Below are 13,430 nucleotides of genomic sequence, written 5' to 3' on the forward strand. Positions count from 1 at the left end.
CTTCAATTGGGCCAACTGGCGGTGAATCGAGGAAGTGCAGTACATACTGACGAAACTAAAATGAGCTCTAACATGGAAATTAAGCGTTTCCTTACACATGTCCACATAACATCTTTTCTTTATTTGTGTGTGAGTAATGTTTCCTGAAGGTTTGGCCGTACCTTTTTGTAACACCCTGTATTATGGGGGTAACACTTTTCTACTATTGTTGCTCAATGCTTGTGTCTTAAAACTCAACTTCGTTCTTTGTTTTTAACTTCGGATATTAGCGGATCCGATCTCGGGACCGACCACATTAGGTACTGTGCTTATTTGAGCCGCAAAAGACTTGATTGCCGCGCCGAGTGTCCGCCTATGACGCCCGGGGATCTTGTGCCACAGAAATGTGTCGTCTGCGTCGTTGTTCCATTTCGACGTCGACAACAGGAAAATCTTCTGGTCGGAAGCACTGCGGGCGTTTTCTGGCGACTTTCTTCTTTGTTCGGATCGCGCGAGGGGAAGAACAGAGCAGATGGCATCATCGAACGTGTCGCAAGCGGCGAATCCTCCAGCGCGAGGAACTTCCCACGGCGAGGTCTAGCCCGGGTGGCTGCTAGGTGGGAGAAAGGCCCAACCAAGCCTCCCGCAGACGGCGCGGCTTCCGGAACTGCAGTGACGAAGCGGCTGTTTTGTCAACAGGCGGTGGGGAAGTCGGGCGGTCGGCACGCGCCCGGCTCATAAGCTGGCGCGAGTCACCTACGGCGGTCAGTCCACAACCGCGGTCCGTACCCGGCGCTAGCTCGGCCCATATTGCAGCGGTTCACTTCACGCAGCGCGAGCGCCAACACTGTGCGGTTTGCCATGGACAACTACAGCAGACGTGGCCCCGTGTTCAGGAAATTCCAGCGGCTGCGGAACCACCAGACCAAAGAGATCGAAATCGACCGGCTGTTCAACGAGACATACGACGAACAACAGGTAGTTGTCCGGCGAGAGGCCCAGCGAACTGCCACCACCCTGCGCACGCGCAGGTGTATGTGAGTGTGTGTGTGTGTTTGTGTGTGTGTGTGTGTGTGTGTGTGTCGGTCCGCCCTGTCGGCGGGCGGAAATGTTGGGGGTAACCGCTGATGGAGGCTGCGCCGGCCACCTCGCTCCGACCGTTGTTGCGCTTCGTGTATTCACCCGAACTTTACACACGGAGACGGTTCTCACTGCCTTAATTTCGCATTACTCGCCGGAAATTGACTATCTATTCGCAAACTTAAAACAACTGTTTCGCATCGTTTGCTTTTTTATAGGGTTCCCTGCCCCAATCCGTAAAAACGGATCCGTTGTAAGATCGCTTCGTTATCCGCCTGCTTATTTGTCTGTCTGTGTGTTCGAATGTTAAGAACCTTTTTCTCGGGAACTGGTAGACGCATCACGTTCGAATTTATGTTACGTATTAATGTCTTCAGTCTCTTGGAAGTATAAAAATTTTAAAAATCAATGTCGAAAACGCAACTAATCAAAACTTATATAGACTCCTTCCCGACCTAGAATAATGAAAATTGAAAATAAACTAGGTTTCCCCGTACAAGTAAAGGAAAAGATCCGAAAATGTTAATTTGTAATTATAGCGCACGAAAAAAAATTTTTTTTGTCTTTGTTATCTGTCTCTTTGTTTGTCCGCCTTTTAACAACTCTTTTTCTTTGAAACAGGTTGGTGCAAAAGTTCAAATCTATATCTCATACTAGGGTCTATGGTTCCTTGGCGGTGTAAAAAATAGAAGTGTCTTTGTCAATGCAACTAAAATGTGCGGCCGTTTATTTCATATATTTTGATACTCGCAAACACTCTCTTCAAAACCTATAGCGAACTTTTCGTTGACCTACAACCACGAAATTCAGCGAGAAGCAAGATTTCACAGTATAAATAAAGTAAGGATATAGATAACAGAAGTTTAGATTCCATATATATATATATATATATATATATATATATATATATATATATATATATATATATATTAAGTTTGTACAGAACCCTCAGTGCCCGAGTCCAACTGGAACTTGGCCATTTGTTTTGTTTCACAGGTTTAAGTAGTTATAAGTCTAGGGGACTGATGACCTCAGATGTTGAGTCCCATAGCGCTTAGAGCCATTTTTGAAAATTTTGCTTAGAGTAACAAATACATTATCTGCCGGGTATCCGGCTTAATACGCTGTCGAGACTGTTTCTATAATCCACTCTACACACGACTGAATTATCACTGTGCAGTGGAGAGTGCGCTGATCGGAAAATTCCTGGAAGATTAAAATGTGTGCCAGACTGGGAAAGGCAAAGGTTTCGGTTCCGAGTCCCCGTCCAGCACACACTTTTTTTCTGCCAGAAAGTTTCAAGTTACATAAGTTTATATTGCAGCTGCTGCTTATAAGGGTGTTTCCGTAAGAGCGTGCAAAAATGAAACAGGACATAGAGAATGCTCCGCTGAACAATTTGACAGGAAAGGCCGCGCTGAGTGGCCGTGCGGTTTAAGGCGCCATGTCACGGATTGCGCGGACCCTCCCACCGGAGGTTCGAGTACTCCCTCGGGCATGGGTCTGTGTGTTGCACTTTAAGTTAGTTTAAGTAGTGTGTAAGTCTAGCGACTGATGACCTCCGAAGTTTGGTCCCTTAGTAATTCACACACACTCACATAGGAAACCTGGGGCCGGAGAAGCTGGCCTAAGGAGATATGGAAGTAAACTTGTCTACCGCTTTGTCTAGCATTACTGTTTTCCAGCTTATTTATAACTAACATGCGTACAAGTTTACACGCACTGTGCTGTTTATTTACATGTACATTCTTTATTTTCTGCAAGGAAATAAGGAGGACCAGCCTGATTTCCAGGAGGTCACGACGCAAGTTTTGTTTACTTTACTTGTCTATAAGGTGGCTCTGTTGTATCGTATTTACATTGTTCCATGACAGAAAGTGCTATGAATCAACGATAGACGCAATCATTACTCAGTGCTGTTCAGAGACCTGTACAGTCCGATGGAGCTGCTCCCGTATCGTATTTCCTGGCCACTGGATTGAAAGGGGATTGACCCATTCCAGGCCTACTAGGGCACCTGACCTGAATTACCGTTGGTTATTTCCTATAAGAATATCTAAAGTCGCCAGCCAGAGTGGCCGAGCGGTTCTAGGCGCTAGAGTCTGGAACCGCGCTACCGCTACGGTCGCAGGTTCGAATCCTGCCTCGGGCATGGATGTGTGTGATGTCCTTAGGTTAGTTAGGTTTACGTAGTTCTAAGTTCTAGGGGACTAATGACCTCAGAAGTTAAGTCCCATAGTGCTCAGAGCCATTTGAACCATTTTTTCTCTAAAGTCACTTGTGTGTGAGACCCCAGTGGATAATTAATTGCCAGAATTATAGCTACCTATGTTGTGATTCGAAACACACCAGGGATATTTGTTAGGTTGCGTCAGAACCTTGTTCGCAGATGTCATGCTTGCATTGAGGCTGATGGCCGTCAGTTTCAACACATTTTGTAAGAAACACTACACGTGACACGTTCATGGTGTCAGTGATGGTATTTGCAGTTAACTAAAGTAAATAAAAAAGTACACAGTATTGTGATTTTATTTCTGCTATCTCCTTAAGCTGGCTTTTCCGAGCTCAGATTTCATACCTCAAATTGTTCAGTGAAGCATCCCCTATGTCGTGTTAAATTTTTGCACTCTCTTCCAGAAACACCTGTATATACACTACTGGCCATTAAAATTGTTACACCAAGAAGAAATACAGATGATAAACGGGTATTCATTGGCCAAATATATTATACTAGAACTGACATGTGATTACATTTTCACGCGATTTGGGTGCACAGACCCTGAGAAATCAGTACTAAGAACAACCACCTCAGGCCGTAATAACGGCCTTGATACGCCTGGGCATTGAGTCAGAGCTTGGATGGCGTGTACAGGTACAGCTGCCCATGCAACTTCAACACGATACCACTGTTCTTCAACAGTAGTGACTGGCGTATTGTGACGAGCCAGTTTGCTCGGCCACCATTGACCAGACTTTTCAGTTGGTGAGAGATGTGGAGAATGTGCTGGCCAGGGCAGCAGACGAACATTTTCTGTATCCAGAAAGGCCCTTAGAGGACCTACAACATGCGGTCGTGCATTATCCTGCTGAAATGTAGGGTTTCGCAGGGATCGAATGAAGTGTAGAGCCATGGGTCGTAACACATCTGAAATGTAACGTCCACTGTTCAAAGTGCCGTCAATGCGAACAAGAGGTGACCGAGACGTGTAACCAATGGCACCCCATACCATCACGCCGGGTGATACGCCAATATGGCGATGACGAATACACGCGTCCAATGAGCGTTCACCGCGATGTCGACAAACACGGATGCGACCATCATGATGCTGTAAACAGAACCTGGATTCATCCAAAAAAATGACGTTTTGCCATTCGTGCATCCAGGTTCGTCGTTGAGTACACCATCGCAGGCGCTCCTGTCTGTGATGCAGTGTCAAGGTTAATTGCAACCATTGTCTCCGAGCTGATTGTCCCTGCTGCTGCAAACGTCGTCGAACTGTTCGTGCAGATGGTTGTCGTCTTGCAAACGTCCCCATCAGTTGACTCAAGGATCGAGACGTGGCTGCACTATCCGTTACAGCCATGCGGATAAGATGTCTGTCATCTCGACTGCTAATCATATGAGGCCGTTGGGATCCATTACGGCGTTCCGTATTACCCTCCTGAACCCACCGATTCCATATTCTGCTAACAGTCATTCTATCTCGACCAACGCGAACAGCAATGTCGCAATACCATAAACCGCAATCGCGATAGGCTACAATCCGACCTTTATCAAAGTCGGAAACGTGATAGTACGCATTTGTCCTCCTTACACGAGGCATCACAACAACATTTCATCAGGCAACGCCGGTCAACTGCTCTTTGTGTATGAGAAATCTGTTGGAAACTTTCCTCATGTCAGCACGTTGTAGGTGTCGCCACGGGCGCCAACCTTGTGTGGATGCTCTGAAAAGCTAATAATTTGCATATCACAGCATTTTATTCCTGTCGGTTAAATTTGGCGTCTATAGCAAGTCATCTTCATGTTGTAGCAATTTTAATGGCCAGTAGTGTATAAAGAAGAGTGTCCGTTTGTTTGTTTGTAATTCAGAAATCCACATTTTTATTCCGATCTTGATGAAATGTTACACACTTTTTCTTCAAGACAAGAGGAAATATCACCGTCTATAAAATATTTCGTGATCTGTTTTGAAACATACATCTATTTAACACATGAAGGGGAAAAGTTGTTACCAAAAATCTCTGAAAGTTCTTGACCGATTTACTTCAAGTTTTTATACGATCCCTTAATGAACATTTGGGTTGGCATAAGCTATATATTTTTAATATACACAATATATAAATATATGTAGATAAAATACATCAAGGATAAGGGTTGTTATCAAACATACCAAAAATTAATTTACCGGTTTACTTCAAATTACTAAATTCAGATGAAACAATGATGAAAATTGATGAAATATTTAATGCCTAACGAACGAAATATATCGTGACAAACTGACTGTAATTCCTATCGTGAGATTAAATTACAGCGGCGATACCCTTGTTGGAAATAACACCATCAGACATCATTAGATCGCGGGACCAATGAAATCTCGAGAATTTGACAAAAACATGATTGGCAGTTATTGATTATGTATTGTTATTACATGTGACATATACCCCAGAAGATATTGTAGTCCGTGTTTCACAGTTAATCTTGTACTAAAATCCAGAATGTTGTACAAACGCTAAGGCAGGTCTTGGATGTAGCACCAACAAAAGTCGCCATATGGCAGGCCGATGAAGAGATCTAGCAGAACCCGAGATTTGCCGAACTGAGACGTAAACTGTTCGAACAAGTTGAGTCGCGCTCAAAAACAGCCCTGCTTGGAAACAGTGAAAACCGAGCTTAAACAATAGAAGACGAATTGTCCAAAAACACAACGAGATACTTCAAAATGTAAAAACAGATGGCGCAACTAATCATCTTTTCATACACATGGAGACATATTCATTCGTCACATCCAGCTATTCAAATACGTCCTTCAATTTAAAGCGATTGCAGTTTCCCATGCGGATTGCATACACTTTGAATATCAACGAGACGCAGGACCAATCATTTTGTGTGGCAGATATTAAATGCCGGGCATTGCAGCTAGTTTACTATATTCACAAAAGGTGTTACATGACACATTTGAGAGCTCCTTGCATTAATTTCGCGTTACTCGCCGGAAATTGAGAACTTATTCGCGAAGATGCAGTTAAAACACAGTGTTTCGTAGCATTTGCTTCTTTTTTTCGTTACTGTTTTTTTTTTCATTTCCTATTATTCCTGAAGAATGCGCTCATTTTCTGGAATGCGAGACCATCGGCATACTAGCAACGGAAGTGTGTGACATCGAACGCTAAGAACCAGAAAATTGCTTGAAATATAAATCGCTCACAACAAACAAACAAAAAAGACGTTCGTATGTGCCATTCGCATGCAAAACGCACCTTTTGTCCCCTAGCTCCATTCAACGGTGGTGTGTTGTACCCGCACTACTTTATTTGTGCAAATAGTATAGCTGCATCAGGCGGAGCCGGCCCCGGTGGCCGTGAGGTTCTAGGCGCTGCAGTCCGGAACCGCGGGACTGCTACGGTCGCAGGTTCGAATCCTGCCTCGGGCATGGATGTGTGTGATGTCCTTAGGTTAGTTAGGTTTAAGTAGTTCTAAGTTCTAGGGGACTGATGACCTAAGACATTAAGTCCCATAGTGCTCAGAGCCATTTGAACCATTTTGCAGTAGGCGCCCGTCTTTTGGAGTGTTCGGTTGTGCGTTGGAGTGTCAAGAATGTACATCGATATCAGGGAAGGAAGGTTAATCCTATGTACGTTGTCAGAAATTAAGAGGCAAAGTTTCAATATGCTGAAAATAGGAACTTAATCTGGGCTGAGCACATGAAGTTTGTGAATATGTAATATAGCGCAATAATTCGCAAGTTCAGTGGAGATGGTGCAGAAATGTAGGAAGAAACGCTGGATGGGTAGAGTGATTCTGAAGGACAGCGAGGATTCCTATCTGAAGGCGGCTCCATCAGCAGTACAAGACTTTCATCTCTAGGGCAACAGGCCGGCCGCGGTGGTCTCGCGGTTCTCGGCGCGCAGTCCAGAACCGCGCGACTGCTACGGTCGCAGGTTCGAATCCTGCCTCGGGCATGGATGTGTGTGATGTCCTTACGTTAGTTAGGTTTAAGTAGTTCTAAGTTCTAGGGGACTTATGACCTAAGATGTTAAGTCCCATAGTGCTCAGAGCCATCTAGGGCAACAGGAACCTTCAAGTGGAAGTGAGTACAAACCATATCCACGCAATATGTCAAGGGCCCGTATACTATTGGATTTAGATGAAAACATACCGGAGAACATTTATGAAGTCTGTTCAGGTCGTAGCTTCAACTCGTATGGCAAACGTATGAGGTGCTATAAGAGCATTCGAAGTAAATCAAGCTACAGGGCAACGTTTGGTCATGTGACTAGCGGAAGACGTATTCCTTCGCGTTACCGAAGTTCCTCTCCTAAATTATTCAAATGCTTCCTGTGGGAACACCCTTATTTAGAATTCGTATGGCGCTTCCCACTGTTTTTCAGATGAGTCATGGTTATTCTAAGAACATTTCGAGCATTTCTGAGCGTTCTAAATCATGCTCTTCCCTTAAATAAAGAATTTCTTTATGCATACTCTAATAGCAGGTGGACCATTTCAGTACTTCGGTGTGCATGATAAAACATGTGTCATATGCATAATTTATAGTCCAAACGAAAATATTCGTTCTAATAATAATAGCTTACCTCGGACCTCTTGTTTTTATCATTTGTTTTCAAATTTGTCGAACTATGCACGAACAATTCGTAAACTGGTTAATACGCACCGGCTAACTGTACTGAAATCATATTTCATGCTTATACTCGACTGACAATGAAACTATGGGCGTCCGCAGAAAATTATCCAAGAGAACACAAAATTCCAGTATTTTTACATAACTGATTGGATGAATTTGAAGATGTGTGTTGCTCTGAGAACTAACTTTGCCAAGAGATACACCAATAATTTTTTTTCTGTTCTCTCGTTGGGACATCTGCCGTGTGACTCCACCCCGCTAATCCCCTGCACCAGCTTCTCAATCGCACACAACGTCCACATTTATTTGCTGGATGTGTTCCAATCCCTGTCTTCCTTTACAGTTACACCAGGGAAGTTATTTATTGATGCCTCAGCACATGTCCCGTTATCCTGTCTCTTGTACTTATCAGTGTTTCTCACCTTTTCCTTTCCTCACCGATTCTGCGCGGTACCTAATTTCTTATGAGTCCACCAAATTTCTATCGTCCTCCTACAGCACTTCATTTCAAACGCTTCACTTCTCTTCTTTTCAGTTTTCCCATTGTCTGTTTCACTTCCTTACAATGCTATGCTGGAAAAGTACACTGTTAGATATTTCCTCCTCAAATTAAGGAAAATTTTTGATGTTTTGTTCTTTTAACCAGAAATGGCCTCCTTTACGTATGTTAGTTTGTTTTTTATGTCCTACTTGCTTCGTCTAGAACGTGTTATTTTGCTTCCAAGACAGTGAATTCATTTCCTCACCTTCGTAGTCCATAATATTGACATTCTGTTTATTTCTTATCTCATTTTTGCCACTCCTCATTAGTTTCGACCTTCTTCTCGTTACTCTGAAACCGTAGTGTATATTCACTAGACTGTTCACTCCATTCAACAGGTCCGTCAATTATTCCACTCTCTCACTGCAGACAGCAATGTCATCAGCAAATCTGATCAATGATATCCTTTCACACTGAATTTTAATCCCATTCTTATTCCGTTTGTACCCGTTCTTGTATCGTCAACAATCGATAGCTATAGACTTAATATATTTTTTAAGCTAAACTGCTTTTGTACCTAAAATATAAGCACCCTTTTTATACAATTAAATGATGGTTGCCATCTTTATTGACTTAGTGAACTGAAGATACTTTCTCGTATGATTTGATGAGATGTATCCAACGAATAGGAAATAAAGCTAGAAAATATTAATATATATTTGCATTCTCACGCCTATAATGTTGGTTTGAGAACGAAAATAAAAATTCGGAACTAGAAACTAGGTCACAACTACAGAGAAAGCCTTGTTGGGTACCAAAAAAATAACCTGCACGGTACGACATTCAAGAATACTATTCAACATGCAGAAAAAATCGCAGATAATTATTTCTAGAAAAAATAATTCTGTACTTAAATAAATATATTCTGGATTTCAGGAGAGGCCAAGTGCCCACTCTTACTCACCCCCTCCCCTCTGCTCCAACATCTGCCTCATCCCTTAGTATTTATACACGACACGTAATGTCTCATTGATATAAGAGATTATCTTAAGAAAAAATAATATAATTTTAACTTGTACTCATGGGTCGCTTGCCGTAGGATCAGGTTTTATTAATATCTGTTGTAAGAGGTCCATGACTAAGAAATTTATTGCTGGGGCACCCGAGCAGATGTAATTTCGATGGATTGCTCACGCGCTGCCTGTGATATGTAAGCTATAAGAGAATCTCAGACTACAGAGCAGTGTTGGCTGCAGTAAGAGCAGTGGAAGTAGTAGCAGTAGCCAGTAGTCTGGTGTATGGAGTTGGCTGGGCCGGTCGTGGGAAGCGATGGCGGTGCCTGAGCGATGTAGTATAAGGTAAAAACAGCCGTGCGCATACAAATAACACTGTAAATACGAATGGGTTTATGGCTGCGTCACCTTTTGTAACACTCCGACGCCAAGAGTGTATAGCCGTATTTTGAAACATTGCCCTCTTACTTTTTATCAAGCCGTACGCGGTACCCTGTATTCTTGACTTGGCAAATTAATTTTTATTAGAATGTCATGGCCGGAAGAGCTACTTGTTGCCACAGTCGCCAGTTAATGAAAAGGAGTGATGCCTGCGCAATCCGTCAGTTATAGCATTTAATCTGTTTATGTATAGTATTTTGCGAGACAGAGCTACAGGACCACACCCTAATTTGCCTGAACGAGCGTGGTAAAACGCCTAAAATCAAACCTCAGGCAAATCCGATCTGGTTGGCTTACTTAAATGTCTCGCAAGCCAGCAGCCTGCAGATGTATGCTTGTGTTGCTCAGTACTGTGCTTTGCTCGGACTTGTGTTTATGTGTTGTCATTGCGCTTAAGTGAAATCTCCATTTACTCAACGTCTTCATAATCGGGTATAAATGTTTGTAGCGTATGATTATATATGTTATTTTGTAACCTGGATCCCGAAAGGTCTCATCTTTGTGCAAGCGATTGCTTCATGAGTATCTTATTCGTTATTTTCATAGTATTAAAAAAGTTGGAAATAAGAAGATTAACGCTTATGGTTGAAGTGTTACATTGGAAGTAAACGTAGGTTAACTGCTTTTTATTGTGCGCTTCTGTGCACCACGCACTAGTCCACTACAGGTAAGTTGTTGCCTTTCCCTCATTTTACGAATCAACGTCCTGCGTAGTTCTTGCGCTTTTAATTGCGTCTTTATACTCGTTATATAACTTTCTGATGCCACAGGGAAAGATTCACATTAGTCGTACCGAGACTGTACTGAAACTGAGCCACGCTTTTTGGTCATTGCCCGCATCTCGTGGTCGTGCGGTAGCGTTCTCGCTTCCCACGCCCGGGTTCCCGGGTTCGATTCCCGGCGGGGTCAGGGATTTTCTCTGCCTCGTGATGGCTGGGTGTTGTGCGCTGTCCTTAGGTTAGTTAGGTTTAAGTAGTTCTAAGTTCTAGGGGACTGATGACCATAGCTGTTAAGTCCCGTAGTGCTCAGAGCCATTTGAACAATTTTTTTTTTTTGGTCATTCGTACCTTCCGATTTTTAAAACTTAATCTCTGGACTGTTGGTTTTTTAAAATTGGCAGGTATGTAGGAGACTTCTCATGATCAGGAACGTCCTTTTGGCCAATGCTAGTCTGCTTCTTATGTCCTACTGTCTCCGGCCATCAAGGGTTATTACGGGAGTGAGTCAAATGAAAACCTTAAATTTGTAATAACAAATCGAAACTTCGTGCCGTTATCCTGTAAGTTGGTAAGCGTGCTACCAACAGCGTGCAGACTGGCCTGTAGGTGGCAGCATAGTGCAGATGCACACATACAGTCGCAGTGATGGCCGCCCCACTTGCGACTTGCGCCAGGGAAGAACAGCGTTTCGTTATTCGGTTTTTGCGTGGTGAAGGTGTGAAACCTATTGAAATTCATTGACGAATGAAGGTTCAGTAGGGTGATGCATGTTTGTCACAGCAGCAAGTCTACGAATGGAGTAGGTGTTTCGCAAATGGTGTGACTACAGTGGAAGATGCTCCTCGTCCAGGTCAGGCACAACGAGTTGTGACTCAACAGAACATTGCAGCAATTGAAGCCATAGTGAAGGAAAACCGCCGAGTGACACTGAATGACATTGTAGCATGTGTACAGATTAGTCATGGGTCAGCACACCACATTGTGCATGATGTGCTCCAGTTTCACAAAGTGTCTGCAAGATGGGTGCCACGGCAGATGACTCCTGATATCAGAGAACGACGTGTTGATGTTTGTAAAGAACTTCTTTGGCGCTTTGAACGAGAAGGTGATGGCTTCCTTGCAAGAATCGTTACTAGGGACCAAACCTGACTTCACTTCCACCAACCGGAATCAAACAGAGCGAGCAAGGATGGCGCCATTCCTCATCACCAAAACCAAAGAAGTTTCGAACAGAACCATCAGCAGGGAAGGTTATGCTGACTCTCTTTTGGGACGAAAAAGGCGTCATTTTGGAGCATCACATGCCTAGAGCCCCCCCCCCCCCCCCCCATGAACCATGGACCTTGCCGTTGGTGGGGAGGCTTGTGTGCCTCAGCGCTCAGCGATACAGATAGCCGTACCGTAGGTACAACCACAACGGAGGGGAATCTGTTGAGAGGCCAGACAAACGTGTGGTTCCTGAAGAGGAGCAGCAGCCTTTTCAGTAGTTGCAAGGGCAACAGTCTGGATGATTGACTGATATGGCCTTGTAACAATAACCAAAACGGCCTTGCTGTGCTGGTACTGCGAACGGCTGAAAGCAAGGGGAAACTACGGCCGTAATTTTTCCCGAGGGCATGCAGCCTTACTGTATGATTAAATGATGGTGGTGTCCTCTTGGGTAAAATATTCCGGAGGTAAAATAGTCCCCCATTCGGATCTCCGGGCGGGGACTACTCAAGAGGATGTCGTTATCAGGAGAAAGAAAACTGGCGTTCTACGGATCGGAGCGTGGAATGTCAGATCCCTTAATCGGGCAGGTAGGTTAGAAAATTTAAAAACCGAAATGGATAGGTTAAAGTTAGATATAGTGGGAATTAGTGAAGTTCGGTGGCAGGAGGAACAAGACTTCTGGTCAGGTGACTACAGGGTTATAAACACAAAGTCAAATAGGGGTAATGCAGGAGTAGGTTTAATAATGAATAGGAAAATAGGAATGCGGGTAAGCTACTACAAACAGCATAGTGAACGCATTATTGTGGCCACGATAGATACGAAGCCCACACCTACTACAGTAGTACAAGTTTATATGCCCACTAGCGCTGCAGATGACGAAGAAATTGAAGAAATGTATGATGAAATAAAAGAAATTATTCAGATAGTGAAGGGAGACGAAAATTTAATAGTCATGGGCGACTGGAATTCGAGTGTACGAAAAGGGAGAGAAGGAAACGTAGTAGGTTAATATGGCTTGGGGCTAAGAAATGAAAGAGGAAGCCGCCTGGTAGAATTTTGCACAGAGCACAACTTAATCATAGCTAACATTTGGTTTAAGAATCATGATAGAAGGTTGTATACATGGAAGAACCCTGGAGATACTAAAAGATATCAGATAGATTATACAATGGTAAGACAGAGATTTAGGAACCAGGTTTCAAATTGTAAGACATTTCCAGGGGCAGATGTGGACTCTGACCACAGTCTATTGGTTATGAACTGTAGATTGAAACTGAAGAAACTGCAAAAAGGTGGGAATTTAAGGAGATGGGACCTGGATAAACTGAAAGAACCGGAGGTTGTACAGAGTTTCAGGGAGAGCATAAGGGAACAATTGACAGGAATGGGGGAAAGAAATACAGTAGAAGAAGAATGGGTAGCTTTGAGGGATGAAGTAGTGAAGGCAGCAGAGGATCAAGTAGGTAAAAAGACGAGGGCTATTAGAAATCCTTGGGTAACAGAAGAAATATTGAATTTAATTGATGAAAGGAGAAAATATAAAAATGCAGTAAATGAAGCAGGCAAAAAGCAATACAAACGTCTCAAAAATGAGATCGACAGGAAGTGCAAAATGGCTAAGCAGGGATGGCTAGAGGAC

At 43.4% G+C, this 13,430-nt stretch overlaps 1 protein-coding gene across 1 annotated transcript in view; it reads left to right on the top strand.

Annotated features, from left to right (window-relative positions):
- Positions 1 to 742: 742 nt before the first annotated feature.
- The window catches only part of LOC126170151 (nitric oxide synthase, salivary gland), a 718,067-nt gene continuing 705,379 nt past the window's right edge, over positions 743 to 13,430 (top strand). Inside the window, exon 1 of the mRNA XM_049920700.1 lies at positions 743 to 957. Within this exon, the coding sequence (XP_049776657.1) occupies positions 841 to 957 (117 nt within the window). The 5' untranslated portion in view covers positions 743 to 840. The remainder of the gene's footprint in view (positions 958 to 13,430) is intronic.

This window comes from Schistocerca cancellata, chromosome 1 (genome assembly GCF_023864275.1).
Source record: "Schistocerca cancellata isolate TAMUIC-IGC-003103 chromosome 1, iqSchCanc2.1, whole genome shotgun sequence".
In the NCBI taxonomy this organism is placed as follows: Eukaryota; Metazoa; Arthropoda; class Insecta; order Orthoptera; family Acrididae; genus Schistocerca; species Schistocerca cancellata.